Raw genomic sequence first — 18,563 nt, 5'->3', positions numbered from 1 at the left:
TAAATGATGCTGGTATCTTACAGTCGACACTTCCAGGATCCTTACACCTACACATACAGATATTCAGCAGTAACTGGTGGACTGCAATCAGAGGTATGGAATCCTGACTGCTTTTCCACTGGCAGTTCCTTCATTTCAGTGGTGTTGAAGTCAACGGAATCATTGCTGTTCTCCCCCTTGGCTCTGGTTAAAATCAGCTAACGCAGCACAAACCCATAATTCAAGTTAGGTCTTCCCCAGTTAAACATCATTCAGTTACTCACTAAGGCTTTCTGCTCAGACCTGCATTGAGCATGTTGAATACTGGTAATCCCCATAATCTACACATGATCCCAAAACATTCCTGAACTAGGAGCAGAACGTGGAGGGGCCTACATTCGAGCTCTCTCTTGACAAAGAGCCTTCTATTCTAACTCAACAAGGGTTAGTGAGATGGACAAGCCTCCCTGCACCTGACTGGGAAGCAAATGAAAGAGGGTCTTTCACATGAAAAAAAATTGTTGTCTCTCTCTTCAAGCCTCAGCAAATTTCATTCCTTAGCCATTACAGCTGAGCTCAGAAGGGAGATGGCACACGTTTAAATTTACTGTAGCTTTGGTCACGGCAAATGCATTTATATAATAGATACCAGATAGTCACATAGCTCAAGTGATTTTTACTTCAGTTAGTATTGTACACTGTTTATCAGCTGCAGAGTTTCACAGTTTCATATGAGACTAAAAAACACTCCAGGTAGTTATCAAAGTGAAGCCAAGGACAAACGAGTCTTTAAGAATGGAATGTAACAAACTATGCCTCAGGAGCTATATTGCATAAGTCTTTTGCGAACTGAACAACTTTAATTGCTCATCAAATACCCAAAGCAAAAAAAAGTACTCATTTGTTTTATTGACTAGGGTTTAGTAGACAGTGCGTCATTTGTTGATTATAAGCTGTTGGAATTCACATCCTTAAACAGTGAGGAAAGAGGAATGTAAAGCATGGATCTGGTCTTCGAGATTATTGCAGAGCATTCTTACCGTGGGTAGTAATTTGTCAATGAAAATTGATGAACATATTAGATGCAATCAAAATAACGATACAGCTGTTATCACCACCCAATTTCAGCATTTGAAAATAACACGTGGATTGTAAAAACAAGAAACCATTCAAAGTATGCAGAAAGATAACAAGAAAGGCACACTTAGGGGAGTCAATGGCCTAATGGTGTTATTGCTGGACTGTTAATCTAGAGACCTGGCAGATGGTGGAATTTGAATTCAATAAAATTCTGAAAGCAATACTTAATTATTAACTTTAATTAGAATCAATTAATCATTAACAATTGTTGTAGAAACCCATCTGGTTCGCCAATGTTCTTTAGGGAAGAAAACTGACATCCTCACCATGTCTGGCCTACATATGACTTCAGGCCGAAAGCAACATGATTAACTTATAACTGCCCCATGAAATGGTTCTAGCAAGACATCGGTTCAAGGAGAATTAGGGATCGGCAATGAAAGCTAGTCCAGCCAGTGATGCTCACATTCCACAAAGACACTAAAAACAACTGGTGGTTCCCTGGGAGCTACTTAAAGAGACAACAGTTACTAGCTGCACATGCAACTGAACCTCCCACCCCCCCATGCAGGCAGCATGAGCCAAGAGGCTTTGAACCTTCAGATTAATTCATTGGAAACTGTTCACAACCATCTAACCCAAGGATATCACATGAAATGGAAGTCAGAAATTTCCAGATGACAAAATATTTGTAGTATCAGCATCTAAGCAGTGTCTCCTCATCTCATCAAACATAATTCCTAATTTTTCTACCATGCCACAACTTGTATCACATTCAGTGTTAAATTCAAATACTTTCAAACTAGACCCATTGATACTGAGCCATACCATCAGATGCTAGTGCACACACCCTAACTCGAAAAGAAACACTTTGCAAAAATGTTCCTTCGTACCTTTTGGATTTTTGCAGATTTTTCAGTGTGGCCATCAAGCTCCTTCCTCAGGTTTTCATTCTCCTTCAGCAGCATCTCTACCATTTGTTGGGCACGGTTAATGAGCGCCACGTGATCGACTGTCACCATCTGGTTGCTGTCATGGGGAGCTTCAGTAACCAGCACTGCGTCCACGGTTGAAGAGGTTGGAGTGGGCAGGAAGCTGTGCCTCTGCAGCTGGTCAGGATGTACTGTTTGAACTTGAGACATCCTGAAGAAAAACAATGCACCAGACATCACAATAGTTTCAGTTGTCTGGAATGTAACCCTGCTGTACCAAATACCTGCTGTTTACTTCAGGATTTTACACTAAGCTCTGAGTTTCTATGTCACCATAGAACAGGCACAGACAAGAAACCTCCCTTTAAAAGTAAGGTTTGATTGATAAAGAAAATTGAATCCAAATATCCTTGTTCCCGATCTACAGTTCCCTATTTCAGAAAAAAGAACCTGAGTAGCAATTGTCAAACTCCAGCCAAGTTCATTGAATCTAACCAGGTTAAATTATACAACCACAGGGAAAATAGAAAAAGTTAAAAGCTCAGAACATGACAACAAACATTGTTTGGATCACTGCTACATAAATCAGTTATTCTTAAATCATGAGAGGCAAAGGCTTTGCAAAGATTGTTAATGGGTTTGCAAATGGAATGCACTAATATAATAGAAGTGGAGTATGTTCTGCAGCCTCTATCAAAGCTGTAATGCAATGTTCTTAAGTACAAGACATTCTGTTGTCAGATATCAAATCAAATGATAGGATCGTACTGTCCCAGACCTTTCAAAATCTCTCCAACTGTGAATGAAGCTTATGAATTCACATCTCCACAAGAGTTTTAATATCATGCAATGTTAGGCTGTTAGCTGAGAGGATACTGATCATTAGATTGCCGTTCGATGGACTAACACCACAAACTGCTTTAAACCTTGTTACTTTATCATGATCGATGATCACCTGTTGATGAGAATTTCTTTCTCTTGCACAAATTGAGTATTCTCCTGAATTCTAGGCTGACCTCTCTTGTTTCCATGTTATGGTTCCTAAATAATTGTTCTGAATGTGGTCCCACTTTACTCTGAACAGTACTCACTGTTTTACATTATTATTCCGTTAACAACTGGGCACATAATTTCCCTTGGGGGTGGTGTGGGTAGTTCTCAGTTGACACATTAATCTTGGCTAAACAACCTCTGGCTGCCATCTCCAGAAGACATTGAGATTGATCAGAAACCTACAGAACTATAGGCCTATATCAATATTCTATCAGCTCAGCATAACTGGGTTTCAGCAATAAACTAAAAAGCATATTTCCAAATTTCAACAAAAATCTACCTCTATGTGACCCCAAACCAAAGAGGTGCCAGACACAGCCTGATGATCGGAGATGGACCAAAAGAAAACAATCTCTGATGTGCAAAATGAAATTGCTACTTGCGTTGAAATAGGTTTGCAAACTTTCAACCTTGTTGATCCAGACCTCACTCCAAATGATCCTCCAGCCTTAATCTCCCAGTTTCCCACTTGGTAATTCAAGATGAGAATTATACACCTCCCTGGAATGTGACAGGACACACCTTCACATTGCCACTTGTTTTACTACGGCAACACTGTTAGTTTTCAAATCTTATCAATACAGTCAAAACTCACAAAAAGAATTGACAGCTCTTTGGTGAGCTAATATATTTAAGGAATTTAAATTAACAAAGTAGGAATGCTAACAGAAAGGAACAGTGTTGGTAATTTTAATTTGAATAATTTATATGTTCATGTCGGTTAGATTTTTGTAAAAGGTTATGACATGGGAATGACGAGTTTGCCATTAGTTCAATACCTCATGCACAAGGCATTCCTCCCAATCTATAGCAAACAGGCAAGATTATTTCTTCTTCCTGGGTTTGGCTCTGTTATTTAAGATGACCTTATGATAACTAATTGACAATAATAGAGGTCACAAAGGAACTCTGAGAAAATACCTCCAACAAAAATGTACAGGGTTTATGGAATGTACAATGTAGGTCATTAAAGCTGCCTACTTTTTCCATACAGGAAGCCCAGACTTCCCTTTGGAGGTTATCTCACTTGGACACTGGGCGCAGCAGACTAACTTCACACTGCTTCACCTCTCAATCTGTTCACTCAAACAAGCAATTCATCACCAAAGTAAGGAAGGGCTTGGTAGGAAGGAGAATAGCTTAAGGAAAATCACAAGCTGACACTCATTTTTTTGTCAAGGTTGTGCTTTATGATTAGTTCAATGGGTCATTAAATGATTAGGCTAAATGTGTCACTGCAATGATCTCTGTAGCCTTCTAAATGAGACAACAGATCTTGCAAAGAACAGTGTTGTCTGGCTCCTGACTGTTGCATAAATGCTCTTGCAAAGTGATTGATGCTGGGCATGGAGTTAACATCTTGAACACTAAAATTGATGGTACCAAACATTCTTAAAAAGATCGTTCAGGTATGGTAACCGACATTCTGTAAGCACTCTCTTTGCAAGATCACCCTACCGGTTGCAATCGTTGAAGATTTGTTCTCAGTTTATTTTACTTGTTCTCCTGAAGTGCATGTTTAAAGAAGAAGGTTGATAAATAACGTGAACCCAGCAATCAAGAAAACGGACATGGTGTAGCTTCTTCACTGAACCTCAGATTATTACTTAGACTCCTGACATGAAACCTGAACATTGTATCTCACTCTGTACTTCTCTCTCTGTTGTTGGAGCCAGTCATTACACTGAAGTACACTTCTTTAGACACAGAAACCTCTTCTGAACATCACCCAAGGGATTATTGAGGTGAGGGACTTAACAAACAATGGTTTTAGGCAAGGGCATCAAAATTGAGATCATAAAATACCAGAGCAGGAGTTGGCCATTCAGACCCTTGAGCCTGCTCTGCCAGTCAATAAGATAATGGTTGTGAATTAATGTACTTTAAACCATTACCCATGAAACTCATATTCTCCATCATATATATCTGTAGTGACAAGGGATTGGAGTGATTCCTCTCGGACTGTCACTACCTCCCCCCAAAAACTTTGCAGAAATTACACTGTGTCACTGAGCCTAGGATACAGTGGATAATTGAACAGAGTTCAGGAATCAAAGCAGTGACTGTGCTGACCATTAGAAATCAATGCGGCTGTGTGGTGCAGTTAATGGGTGAGTGAACCCAGGAACTCACAAGTCAATTGGTATGTTCAATTATGTCGGAAGATGTTGAAGAATCTCAGTTGGTTTACAACGTGAGATAGTGCAAAGTATATTTACCTGTCTGCTCGTATTTGGTTGCTGTAATCATAGTCACCAGGAACACCCTGCTGTGGGTGGAAATATGGAGTAGCAGACTCATCGTAAAAGCAACCGTGCTGCTGGGAACGGCTGAGCATCAGAGCTGCAGACTTCACGGGGAAGGGGTATTCTGGGGGAGGACCCCTAGGCTCAATGGAATGACAAGGCACCTGAGATCCTGCCCGCACTGGCTGCTTCTGGTATCGAGATAGCTGGGGAAAGCTGTGTGAGGAACTCATGGTCACCTGGCCTTTGGTTCCATTCCTCTCGAGAGAAAGTTGCAAGAGTCTCTCACTGAGAGACCGCACATGTCCATGTTTCAATTCCTTCAAGGCATCATCGTGAAGCACGTGCTCTGGACTGACTTCACGTGTCACTGATTTGTCTTCAGTGCTCGCCTTCTGGTTTGTTCCAGCAACCATGTAAGAACCTATGCCCCCAGCCTGTTGGTTCCTCTGCACAGCCAGGAGCTCAGATTGGGCTTTGGCTTCTTCATAAGAAGGGAGTTCTTCTCCATTGAACTGAAGCTGGTGTAGGCGATGTAGCAGGTTTTCTGAGTGAGCATGGTCACCCTGGTGTTCTTGACCCTGTGGCTCCTGCCGGGTGGAATGCTGGACAATTTGACACTCCTCCTGAGTGAGGCTTTCCAAAGAGGACTGGGGGCTGCTGGATCCTCCCCTCATTGCCTGTTGCTGGATAGCCAGCAATGTGCGATTATCCGTAAGATTCCCATAACGCAACTGTTCCTGGATCAGTCTGTGCAGGACCGTACCTGACGAGTCTTCTGCTGTTCTCATTGTAGCTCAGATAATGGTTAGATCCTAAAATACAAAACAGGTAATGAATTCCAAACATCACATACACACACAGTATATACATGTATAGACATTTGATATCAAACAATAAGATCAGTCAATTAATTGTTATATATTTCATAGAACCCATATGGTCAGGAGGCCATTCAGCCCATTATGCTTGTGTCAACTCTTCAGATGAGTTTCAGTTTCACCCCCTTTGCTTTCACACAGTTCTGAAAATTTTTTCCTTTTGGAAATTATTTTTTGAAAGTTCTTGTTGAAGCTAATTCCATTACCCTTTCTGGCAGATAATAAAAGGTTGCTCTATTCAAATATTCTCCACCAAGATTCTTTTACCACTTGCTATGAACCTGTGTCCTCTAGTTATCCAGCTTTGCTGCCAATGGCAACACTTCAACTCCTCAAAACAAAAACCTTTATCATTTTAAGAATCTGTCAAATATTCCCTTAACCTTCCTGACTAACAATCCCAGCTTCTTCAATCTCTCCACATAACTAATGTTCTTTGCCTTGATACTATTCTAATAAATCTCCCTTGCATCCTCAATCTACCAAATTCAATACATTTTTTATACCAATTAAGTCTTGAAATCAATTGTAACATTGCAAAACTACACATGCCCATTGAATTCTCAGAGCAGAAAGTTTGTGAAATGGGCACAATGAGTGATTTACAGGCAAGTACAGGACTCTATATTGTACAGTGTTTCTTCCAAGCTCGAACAGTATGTGCACAACTTGCCAACACTTACTCCCCCTCGTCCTCAGCAAAAATCCTGAAGTTACTTCCAAGAAAATGACACAGGATACAATCTAGCAGCACTAACGCTGTCACATTGCGTTCCAGAGCCTGCCCCAGCCAAATGCTGCCCACATGCATGCCCCTGGGAACTGTTTCCCTGGTGACAGCACGTCAGGCTGCAACAACAGCTATCCAGGCTCAGGGTAGTTGTTTTATCATCATAAGATAATGGCACGAATTTGAGGAATGTCAGACATTAAATTGCAAGTATGAAATGACTATTGCAAGAATCTGGCGGGCGGGGGGGGGGTGGCGAATGGAATTGGGGATTGGCTGCTGAGACGTTGAGCAATTGTTAGCCTGAATATCCTGCGGGAAATTTCCACAATAAGTTGTGAAATCTAAAGATAGTGAGTGATTTCCTCTCAAAGCCCCTACAATTAAAACCGTCTGTGTTTTATCTGATCCTAAATCTTTATCTATATTAGACAACATGTTGTAAAACTGACAACATAGGTGAGAAATTCATTTTAGATTTTAAATCCTGTTTGTCAGGAATCAGGAATGGATTATTAAAAAAACATGTAAAGGAGGGTCAGCATGCTGCACAACCACAGGACTACAGGCACAAAGATTTTTGAAAGTTGAGGCAATGCTGGCACTAATGAAAGCACAAAATCACTTAGTCCATTCTGAGAATGGATGGGTGATCAAGAGTGAAGAGATTCCATTATTCCTCTAATTTAGGTGTGTTTCTGATTTTACTCCAGATCGACAGAATTTCAGGCATCTCTCACAAATCCTGCCTCAAAATTGCAAGTGTTTTTTCAAGCTAAAACGCCAATAATAATTATTACCATTTCTAACCACTCAAATTTGTAGGAAACAGATCTGGTCCCAAAACACATTTGCACAAGGTGAAAAAGTAGATCATCAGATATTAACAGTTGATACACAAATAAAGATATATTTTGAAAAGTTGGGGTACTTTTTTAATGTATGGTTTTCCCTGAATGGGGCCACTAATAAAATACAACAGACTTGCAAACGGAACTGAATTCCTGCGAATTTCCAAAACAATAGCTCATTCACCAACCTGCAACATCCTGGGGCAAAACATGCATTCCACAGCAATGTGAAAACATCTTTCAATCCACTACTGCACTCAACTCAAAAGCCTGCTCATTTCAATCTCCAGCACTAACCCATCATCCAAAGCTCTTTTGAATTTTCAATACATTCTTCATGTGTATTGTAGCAAAAAGCTCTAATGTTAAACATGAAAAGATTTTCTCGCCATTAACTCTGTAAGGATTATTGAAGAATTTCAGTGTAACAATTGCATCAGAGATTGCAGCATGTCAAAGAGCCTAATTGTTTACAAGTTTAATTATTATTTGATAAAGTTCTCTCCCCTCTGTAAGTTTACAGTAAACTAAGATTTTTTTGTTCTCTTATAATCCATAACATAAAGGTACACTTTATTTTTTCACCATGAATATAATTACTAATAGAGAGATTTTATAATCTATAATCTTTCATACAGAAGGTGAATATTACAGTACAACAGGATGAATATTGCATTCTAAAATCTTTACCACCATGGGGTGAGTATTACAATCCTTATCTTCACCATAGCGTGAATATTATAACCCATCACCTTTACCAACACAGGGTGAATATTATAACCCATCACCTTTACCAACACAGGGTGAATATTATAACCCATCACCTTTACCAACACAGGGTGAATATTACAATCCAAAATCTTTACCAACACAGGGTGAATATTACAATCCGAAATCTTTACCAACACAGGGTGAAAATTACAATCCGAAATCTTTACGAACACTGGGTGAAAATTATTGTCCGAAATCTTTACCAACACTGGGTGAAAATTAGAATCTGAAATCTTTACCAACACGGGAAGAATATTTCAGTCTAATCGTGACTAAGTCGGCGTATATTTCCTTCACTGGCTCCTTTTGGCTGGCACATTCTTGTTGAGTGAGCTCAGCAGCCAGTAGGCTGTGTGACGGAGGATCAGCTCACCCCGGCACTGGGAGAAATAGCTCGGAGAGGCGGACAGTTTCCAGCTGAGACCTGTGAAAAGGCGGCTGCTCGCACCCGTAAGGCGAGCAAATCACTCTCCCGTGAGGAGGTGCACCCAGGGGAAGCTCTCGGAACAGGTCGCATCTTCTCCAGACCATTCGGCAGGCTCGAGTGTGAAATCCCTTCGAGCTTGTCCCCAAAAGGCTGAACAGACACGATAATAGTCAGAATGAGAAATGGGAGACTGACCTGGAGTGGTGTTTTCACATCAGGGCCAGAGTCCTAGCTCTGCCTCAGGTTCAGAGTTCGGTGCTGGAAATGACCGTGGTGTGGGAACTGGGAACCGGACAGCCCTAGCCGACTGTTTGCTTGCTCGCTGTGGAATGGCAGGATCCCAGCTGCAGCCGGGGCGATGCAGCAGCGGCAGGAATGTCAGGAATGCGTGTTCCTCGCTCTATCAAAGGCAGTTGCTACCGCACACCAAGACTCAACCTACAGAGGGCACACAATGAGCAAACAGTTCAATCTCACGGCACAGCACAAGAGTGATAACACTGCGGAAAACAACAACATCTAAACTGGGAGGGGTGGGGGGTTGCTGAAGAAACTCAAACAGCAGCCTGCATTGACACCGGAGGGATGAATATCTGGGACTCTTCCCCCACCCCCTCCCCCACTCCCGGGGGCTATCCAATCTTTCAGTCCTCAAATTAGACGAATTGAAGTTTCCGACCTTATTTAAAAGCATACCGCAGGAGATAATAAATAAGACAAAAAAGAGCTGGCGAGTGGTCCGATACTGGTCCGATACTCGCATATTTCAAAGCGGAGCTCCAGTACCACCAGTATGACTGGAGATTTCCACTCGGGAGAGAGACAGCAAAGCGGATAAATAGGGATGTGGGACACAGTTGCAACACCCAGCAGGCAATGGGCAAACATATTGGAGGTCGAATGGTTTCACTAAGCTTCAGGAGCGGATGTAGGCCGTTCGGGCCGTCAAGTCTGCTCCACTTTTCCATAAGGTCATGGCTGATCTGATAAATCCTCAGCACCACTTTCCCACCTTTGCCCCATAACCCTCCATTCCCTTTCTAATTAAACAGCTGTCTATCTCAGCCTTGATGACCTGGCCTCCACTGCCTCTGTGGCAAAGAATTCCACCATTCATCAACCTGCCAGAGAAAAGAAATCCTTATCTGTCTTAAAAGGGAGACCCCCTTCTTCAGAGATTATCCCCTCTAGTGGTAGACTCTCCTACAAGGGGGAACAATCTCTCCACGCTTCCCCCAGCAAGTCTCTTAGAAATCTTGTATGTTTCAATAATTTCACCTCTCATGTTTCTAAATTCGAATGAATCCAGGCCCAACTTACTCAACCTCTCCTCAAATGACACTCCCTCCACAACGAGGAGGGAGCCTTCTCTGGACTGGAGGCAATGCCTCTGTATCCTTAGAGAAGAGGACCAAACTGCTCACAGTATTCCAGCTGTGGTCTGACTGGTGCCTTTGTAGTTTTAGCAAACTCTCCTTTTTAATACCTTCCCTTTGAAATAAAGGCCAACATTACATTTGCCTTCCCCATCACTTGCTGAACTTGGATGCTAACCTTTTGTGATTCGTGGCTGAAGACTTCCTCTGTTCTGTAGCTTTCTGCAATCTTTCTCCATTTAAACAATATTCAGCTCTCCTATACTTCCTGCCAAAGTACATAACCTCACATTTCCCCACGTTATATTCCATCTGATAAGATTTTGCCCACACACTTGACCTTTGCAAACTCTTTGCACCATCCTCACCACTTTCTTTCACAACTATTTTGTGTCATCTGCAAACGTGTCTATAATATATTTACTTTCCTCAACCAAATCATCAATTCACATTGTAAATATTTGTGGCTCCAGCTCTGATCCCTGTGGCACAATAGTTAAGAGTTTGTCATTCTGAAAATCCCCTCTTTATCCCATCTCTTCAGTAAAATTTCAATTCCCACTTCTTTTACCAGACTTGAACACCAACTGGCAGGAATCACCCTGACTCCAGATTAATTAAGTCACTACTAAAAGCACCAAGAAATTCTCTTTGCACAGATCTAAAATCGAAATGTTATGAATCAAGCAATTAAGACATATAACCATAAAATTAAAAATGAGTTGCCTTGACTCCAGGGATTGGATTGTCAAAGCTCAGGTCTGAGTAATAGTACCTGAGTTGAAGATGTACAGGCTAGTTAAAGAGGAATAAATATTATTACAGGTTCTTAGTGATACCACAGAGCACCAAAATACAGCCAGTGCAGATTAGTTGTTGGCAGAAGCACAGTTCGTGTCCTAGGATTACTGTATTGGAATGGGGTGTTTTGGCTGCTTGGCAGGAGCTCAAAGAAAGGTCAAAAAATGTCTGTCCATAGAGACAGGTTTTATGGACTATCTTACCTGCCATTGAGATACCAGTCCAGAGTACCTTGGACATCGGACGTCTACACATACACCGTCCCTGAAGCAGCTTGCTCCTTATAGAATCTCTACAGTGTGGAAGCAGGACATTCATCCCATTGAGTCCACAAACATCCTCTGAAGAGCATCCCATCCAATCACTTATCCCTATCCTATGGCTGTAACCCTGCATTTCCAATGGCCAATCCACCTGCACATCTTTGGACTGTGGGAGGAAATCGGAGTGCCCGGAGGAAACCCACACAGACACGGGGAGAATGTGCAAACTCCACACAGACAGTTGCCTGCGGATGGAATCCTGGGTCCCTGGCACTGAACCACTGTGCCACTCACAATTCTTGTATGGATTTTTAAACATCAGTGATTCTACAGTTTTGATTACTCTTACTGTCTCTTTGTTCAACTGAGGATGGAGTGGGGAATTTCAGTGGTTTGATGCCTTCCTCCAAAGTGGCAGAGAAACTAAAGAAAGTTGCGAGCTCAGAGCTAGGATGGGAAGAAGCCTTAGAGGATGCTTTGCCCAGTATAAAAGAGATGACTGAATTAGTAGAGGCAGCCAAATGGATCTCTTCAATCTTTGTAACAGAAAGTCATGAGTGCCTCGTGAGGATGGAAGGACAGCATTGTTGGTCAAGATATTCAGTGGTGAAGACAAGGAGCTTTCCATTCCTTGTGTCTTCCTGGATATGTCAGCATGTTTAGTGATGAAGGCAGGGTGAAATGATGTTGTATATGGTTCAGTCAGATCTGAAGGTGAATGATAGTCATGGGGGGATTAGATAAATGTTTTTGTGGCAGCAGATGTGACTCCAGGATGGTGTGTTGTCTCCCTGGTGCCAGGATCAAAGATATTCTGAAGAGTGAGGGAGAACACTAGAGTCCATATCAGTACCAAGACCATTGGAAAAAAGAGAAATATGATCCTTCAAGCAGAATACAGGGAACTGGGAAATACATTCAAATAGTAGGACCACAAATATAGCAATCTTGGGATTACTCCCAGTGCCACATAATAGCAGGATTGGAAATAGGAGAATAGAATATTTGAATGAATGACTTGGTGCGAAGAAAGGAGGGAGGAATTTAGATCCTGAGGCATTGGAATTGGTATCTGGGGAACTGTACAAGCTGGACATGTTGCATATCAGCAGGAACACAACCAACGTCATTGTAACAGCATTTGCTATCATTGTGATGGATGAGAATGAGAAAGGCTAGGAACTTGATCAGGAAGACAAGAATGAAAGTTAGAAACATAGAACTTGAAAATGGAAGACAGAAAAATGAGGTCTAGCAGTTGTGCCATAATCATAGCCATACAGTCATAAAGATGTACAGCATGGAAACAGACCCATTGGTCCAACTCGCCCATGCCATCAAGATATCCTAAATCAATCTAGTCCCATTTGCCAGCATTTGGTCCATATCCCTCTAAACCTTTCCTATTCATGAACCCATCCAGATGCCTTTAAAATGTTGTAATTGTACCAGCCTTCACCACTTCCTCTGGCAGCTCATTCCATACACACACCACCCTCTGCATGAAAAAGTTGCCCCTCAGGTTCTTTCTAAATCTTTCTCCTCTCCCCTTAACCTATGCCCTCTAGTTTTGGCCTTCCCTAACCTGGGGCAAAAACCTTGGCTACTCAGCCTATCCATGCCCCAAATGCTTTTATAAACCTTTATAAGGGCAACCCTCAGTCTCCGACACACCAGGGAATAAAGCCCCAGCCAATTCAGCCTCTCTCAATAGCTCAAACCCTCCAATCCCTGCAACATACTTGTAAATCTTTTCTGAACCTTTTCAAGTTTAACAACACCATTCCTACAGCAGGAAGACTAGAATTAATCCCAGTATTCCAATAGTGGCCGAGTAAATGTCCTGTACAGCTGCAGCATGAGCTCCCAACTCCTATACTCAATGGTCTGACCAATGAAGCCAAGCATGCCTTGTCCACCACCCAGTCTACTTGTGGCTCCACTTTCAAGGAACTATGCACCTGCATCCCTAGGGTACTTTGTTCAGCAACACTGCCCAGGGCCCAACCATTAACTGTATAAGTCCTGCCCTGGTTTGCCTTATCAAAATGTAAAACATCACACTTATCTAAATTAAACTCCATCTGCCACTGTCATTGGCCCATCTGATCAAAATCCTGTCGTTACCTGAGATAATCTTAGTCACTGTCAACTCTACCACTAATTTTGGTGTCATCTGCAAAGTTATTAACCATACCTCCTAGGCTCACATCCAAATCATTTATATAAATGACAAAAACCAGTGGACCCAGCACCGATCCTTGCGGCACACCGCTGGTTTCAGGCCTCCATTCCAAAAACCAACCTCCACCACTATCCTCTATCTTCTACCTTCAAGCCAATTTTGTATTCAAATGACTAGTTCTCTCTGTATTCCATGTGATCTAACCTTGCTAACCAGTCTATCATGCAGAACCTTGTCGAATGCCTTACTGAAGTCCAATATCTTCCACTCTGCCTTTGTTAGTCTTCTTTGTCACTTCTTCAAAAAGCTCAATCAAGTTAGTGAGACATAATTTCCCATGCATAAGTTCATGTTGACTATCCCTAATGAGTCCTTGCCTTTCCAAATGCATGTCAAATCCTGTCCCTCAGAATCCTGTCTAACAACCTACCCATCACTGATGTCAGGCTTACCAATCTATAGATAACACAGTGTGGAGCTGGAGGAACACAGCAGGCCAGACAGCATCAGAGGAGCAGGAAAATTGACGCTGTGTTCCTCCAGCTCCATACTGTGTTATCTCTGACTCCAGCATCGGCAGTTCTTACTATCTCTTATCAGTCAATAGTTCCCTGGCTTTTCCTTACCACCTTTCTTAAAAAAACGGCACCACATCAGCCACCTTCTGCAGTCTGCTGGTACCTCACTTGAGGCTCTCAATGATACAAATATCTAGGATAGGTCTATATATATCATAGTTAAATGTTTGGAACTAACTCAATAAGGTAGGTGATGTTAACAGTGCAACTAGTTGTAACCATGAACAATATGATTGCAATTAAAGAGACATGGCTGTTGGGTGTCTAAAGCTGGGAACTGAATATCTAAGGGTATTCAATGCTATGGAAAGGCTGACATAAAAGAAAAGCAGAAGGGGCGGCGTTTTTAGTGAAAGAATGAAATCATTGTAATAATGAGAAAGGATGTTGATGTAGGAAATCTCGATTTGGAATCAGCCTGGGTGGAGAAGAACGTGAGGTGGAAAACGTTAGTGGGAGTTGTATATAGGCCTCCAAAGTAGATGAGATAAGCTATAGCGTTAAACAAGACATTTGAGATGCACGCAACAAGGGTGCTACAGTAATCAAGGGTGGCTTCAATATATATGTACACAGCGCAGAGCTCATTGGCAATACTTTGACTGATTAATTCCTGGAATGTACATAAGCCAGACTTTTAGACCAGTACATTGAAAAACCAATCTGGGTGCAGATTATTTTTTTAAAATATCTCTACAGTGTGGAAACTGACGCTCAGAGCATCCCACCCAGACCCATCTGCCTAATCTACACATCCCTGAACACTATGGGCAATTTAGCATGGCCAATCCACCTAGCCTGCACATCTTTGTCCTGTGGGAGGAAACCAGAGCACCCAGAGGAAACCCATGCAGACACGGGGAGAATGTGCAAACTCCACACAGACAGTCACCCAAGGGTGGAATCGAACCCAGGTCCCTGGTGGTGTGAGGCAATGGTGCCAACCACTGAGCCAACATGCCGCTCCTGACCTATCTTAGGTTTGGTCTTGTGCAATTAATAATCTTGTTGTGAGAGGTCATTAGGAAAGAGTAACCATAAAATGATAGAATTTTCATTGTGATAGAAAACAAACTATTCCAATCCATTATATGATCCTTAATCTAAACAAAGGAAACTACAAAGTATGAGGGATAAGCTGGCTGTGATAAACTAGGTAACTATTAAAAGGCACAGCAGTTGACAGGTAATTGTAAATAGTTAAGGAATAGGCAAAAGAACACAACAGAAAAAAGTGGCATTACCACAGCTAACAAAACAAAATAAGGCTGGCGTTAGGTCCAAAGAAGAATCATATATAGTTCTAAAAAAAAGTAGCAAGTTCATTGTAAAAGATGCAACTGACTTCCCAGAAATGCTAGGAAAAGGATCAATTAGAAAGGAGGATTTGGAGGAGATCAGTATTAGTTAGAAAAAAAGTGCCAAGAGAAATCAATAGGACTGAAAGCTAATGAATCTATAGGGGCTGATAATCTATACTCCAGGGTTCTAAAGGTGTAGCCATGGAAATAGTTAATGCATCTTCCAAACTTCAGTACATTTTGGAATATTTCTGCCAGATTGAAGGGTGACAAATATAAACTCACTAGTTTTTAAAAAAAGGAGGAGGGACAGAAAGCCAGGTATTATGGATTAGCCAAGCACCAGTGGTAGGGAAATGCTGGAGTCCATTACAAAGGATGTGATATTATGACACTGAGAAAATACTAATGGGGTACATAAAATCAGCATGGATTTATGAAAGGGAAGTCATGTTTGACAAGTCTGCTGGAGATTTTTGAGGATGTGTAGAATTGATTTATAGAATAGATAAGGAAAAACCAATGGATGTGAAGCATTTGGATTTTCAGAAAGCTTTGATAAAAAGCTTCATCTTAGGTACAAAGGTACCTAGGTACAAAAATCTTAGGTGTGAAGTAATAAATGAAACAAAGTTTAAAAAGTTAAGCATTACTTCCATAGAATAAGTACAAAAATAAAGAAATAAGTTAATAATTAACATTTTCTTACCATACCCCTTGACATCTTTAATATCTAAAATATTATCAATCTCATTGGTGTGATTTATGGCAAATTTGGACTGGAGGTTCAGTAAGGCTAGTCTCGATGTCAGGAGCAGCTCACTGAGCCTCCAGTTCAATTCTGTTACAAATCTCACTGTAGCCCATGTTGCTCAGACCCTGTAAGTTTCCACCCTATAATTTAATTGTGCCTTTCATTGAAATATAAGATATACCTTTGGATAATGCTGCTAAGTGCCCATATTCCTGGTTATTTTCAGTGACAAAATTTTGAGGAAGAACACAACGACGAGTGCTGTATTGAATTAATTGCCTTTTATAGCTGAATTGCTTCACCTGATAGTAAGTGTGTTCCTATTCCAGGATGTTTGTGCACCAAACATTAGTGTCAGGATTGGATCAAAACATTTCGCTTCTTGAATATTTATATTTTATATCTTCGTAGTTTGTGAAACTAAATGTTCACCCAACACTGAGAGAGAAATGATAATCCATTATCTAACTCAGATGGTATTTTGCAGATAAATATTTTTTATAGAAATATTACATCTCTAGATATGATGAATAAATATTTACTCCAAAATAATCTTGTTGCAAAATGCACTTGTTTATAGTTTATTTCAGACAAATTATTGCAATAAACATTTGGAAAACTTTCAAAGCGTGTGGAAATTGTGGAGTTGTACTTTTGGAATTTCTTTAACGTGTCTTTTTTTTCACTCCTGGAAGTGTTATCTCCTGCTTATGGCACTATTCCATGTGTGCTATTCCCTTCTGTCAACTCTCCCATATTGCCACAGTTCACCATCTGCGATATCAGGTAAGTGGGAATCCTGGTTCGACCCAATCCTATCCTGAGCTGAAACAGGTATACTATCCACACTGGCAAGAGTGTACAGCCCCATCAACATCTACCACCACTCAATTATCAGAACTGAGATGCCCCTTACCTCCCCATTCAGCTTAGTTTTAGCCTCTATGTTCCTTTGTAACCACCTTCTTATACCTACCCAACTTATCGCACATCCTAAAATAACATTCCAAACTCTCAGTGCAATAGAAACGTTCCCCATCTTGGGGAAGTGACCCGAAATTGTAAACCCAACTCCGAATGTGCATGGCACTTCCCATTATCATCGGTGGGGACAGGAGTCAAGTCAAGTTGGGCCTTGGATTTCCATTTTTTACAGAAGCAGCTAGCCATTTATATTAGCAGCTGCTACCTCCAAACTGGGATTTTGGCATCTCTGTGTGGCGATTCCCAGAAGTAAAGACTTTGTGGTTTCATTTGGACAGCCAGGGAACCCTTCCAGAGACACAGGTTACCTCAGTTGATATGGTACAGGGGGCATGGAGGCTGGGTTAAGGTTGGCATTGGCGTTTTGAGGGGCCATGAAGCAGAAGGAAAGAACTGGTAAAGCATATCTACTGATCCGACCTGTCTTGTTTACTTCAAAATGTTGCTTCTGTATGACCAGTGTGTTCATTTCCACGTATTATTGTTTTTTGTTCCTGTTTTTTTTAATCTCTCAAAGGGGGCATTAAGTGACATGGTATGTCTTGGATGGGGCATGGAAAGTATGTGGGTATGAAGGGGCTGTGAGAGCTGGAGGAATGTTTTATGTTTTAAAACATAAAAACATTATTCTTTTATTGTATTTTTTGAACACAGCCCCTAGCCATGTTTTCCATTTTGGGAGCTGACAGCTTCGTCAGCTCTGCCTGGAGGCATGGAGCACAAATGGGGAGCGTGGGCAGCCATTATCCCTTCTCTGGGCCCTTGACTTGGAAATTGTAATTGGGACCTGGGTCAGATTTGATTAGGCTACTCTTAAGGTTTGAATTAGGGAGAGAAGATTCTTGTCGTAAGGTTATCAATGAGATTGGAGAGAGAGTTTTGGATAAAATATTATCAACGTGAAACATTAACTCTGTTTCTCACTCCACAAGCAATGCCTGGCTTACTGAGTTTTTCCAGCAATTTCATGTTAGATTTGCAGAATCTGTAGTATTTTGATTTTGTAAAGCCAGAGACATGTCTTGTTCATGATTCAAATTCAGGTTAGAGAGCTTTGTGTTAGAATAAGAGGAACCTTGGTTCAGGATTAGGATGTAGCTAACATTAATTGTTTTTTTTTACTTAGAATTGAGATGAAGGTAAGGAAAGGAGAGCATTGCACGTCAACAACATGATACTAATAAGACAGGGTCATGAAGCAATACTATGAATATACATATAAATATTGTTAATCTTAATTTTGGAAATTAGCACCAGTCTTGATCATAGTGAAACATGATATCCTTTCTAACTCTGTCCATGCTATGAAAAGACTTTTTGTGATCTTAAATAAAAAGGTCTGTTGACTCAGACAAAACACCAACTGCCATT

At 41.2% G+C, this 18,563-nt stretch overlaps 1 protein-coding gene across 4 annotated transcripts in view; it reads right to left on the bottom strand.

The window, feature by feature from the left end:
• Positions 1-9,738, bottom strand: part of amotl2a (angiomotin like 2a) — a 28,496-nt gene extending 18,758 nt beyond the window's left edge. Inside the window, exons 1-4 of one of the 4 annotated variants that reach the window (XM_048604459.1) lie at positions 9,647-9,738; positions 9,146-9,388; positions 5,264-6,105; positions 1,953-2,202 (exon numbers count right to left, since the gene is read on the bottom strand). In XM_048604459.1, the coding sequence (XP_048460416.1) occupies positions 1,953-2,202; positions 5,264-6,081 (1,068 nt within the window). In that variant the 5' untranslated portion in view covers positions 6,082-6,105; positions 9,146-9,388; positions 9,647-9,738. Of the gene's footprint in view, positions 1-1,952; positions 2,203-5,263; positions 6,106-8,762; positions 8,934-9,145; positions 9,389-9,646 lie in introns of those variants that run through there. The other 3 variants (XM_048604455.1, XM_048604458.1, XM_048604456.1) reach the window with 3 other exon arrangements.
• Positions 9,739-18,563: the final 8,825 nt, after the last annotated feature.

The sequence above is a fragment of the Rhincodon typus genome, chromosome 13 (genome assembly GCF_021869965.1).
Source record: "Rhincodon typus isolate 14 chromosome 13, sRhiTyp1.1, whole genome shotgun sequence".
Lineage (NCBI taxonomy): Eukaryota > Metazoa > Chordata > Chondrichthyes > Orectolobiformes > Rhincodontidae > Rhincodon > Rhincodon typus.
Note: the sequence above shows the minus strand (reverse complement) of the source record. Positions and strands in the feature narration are given on the sequence as shown.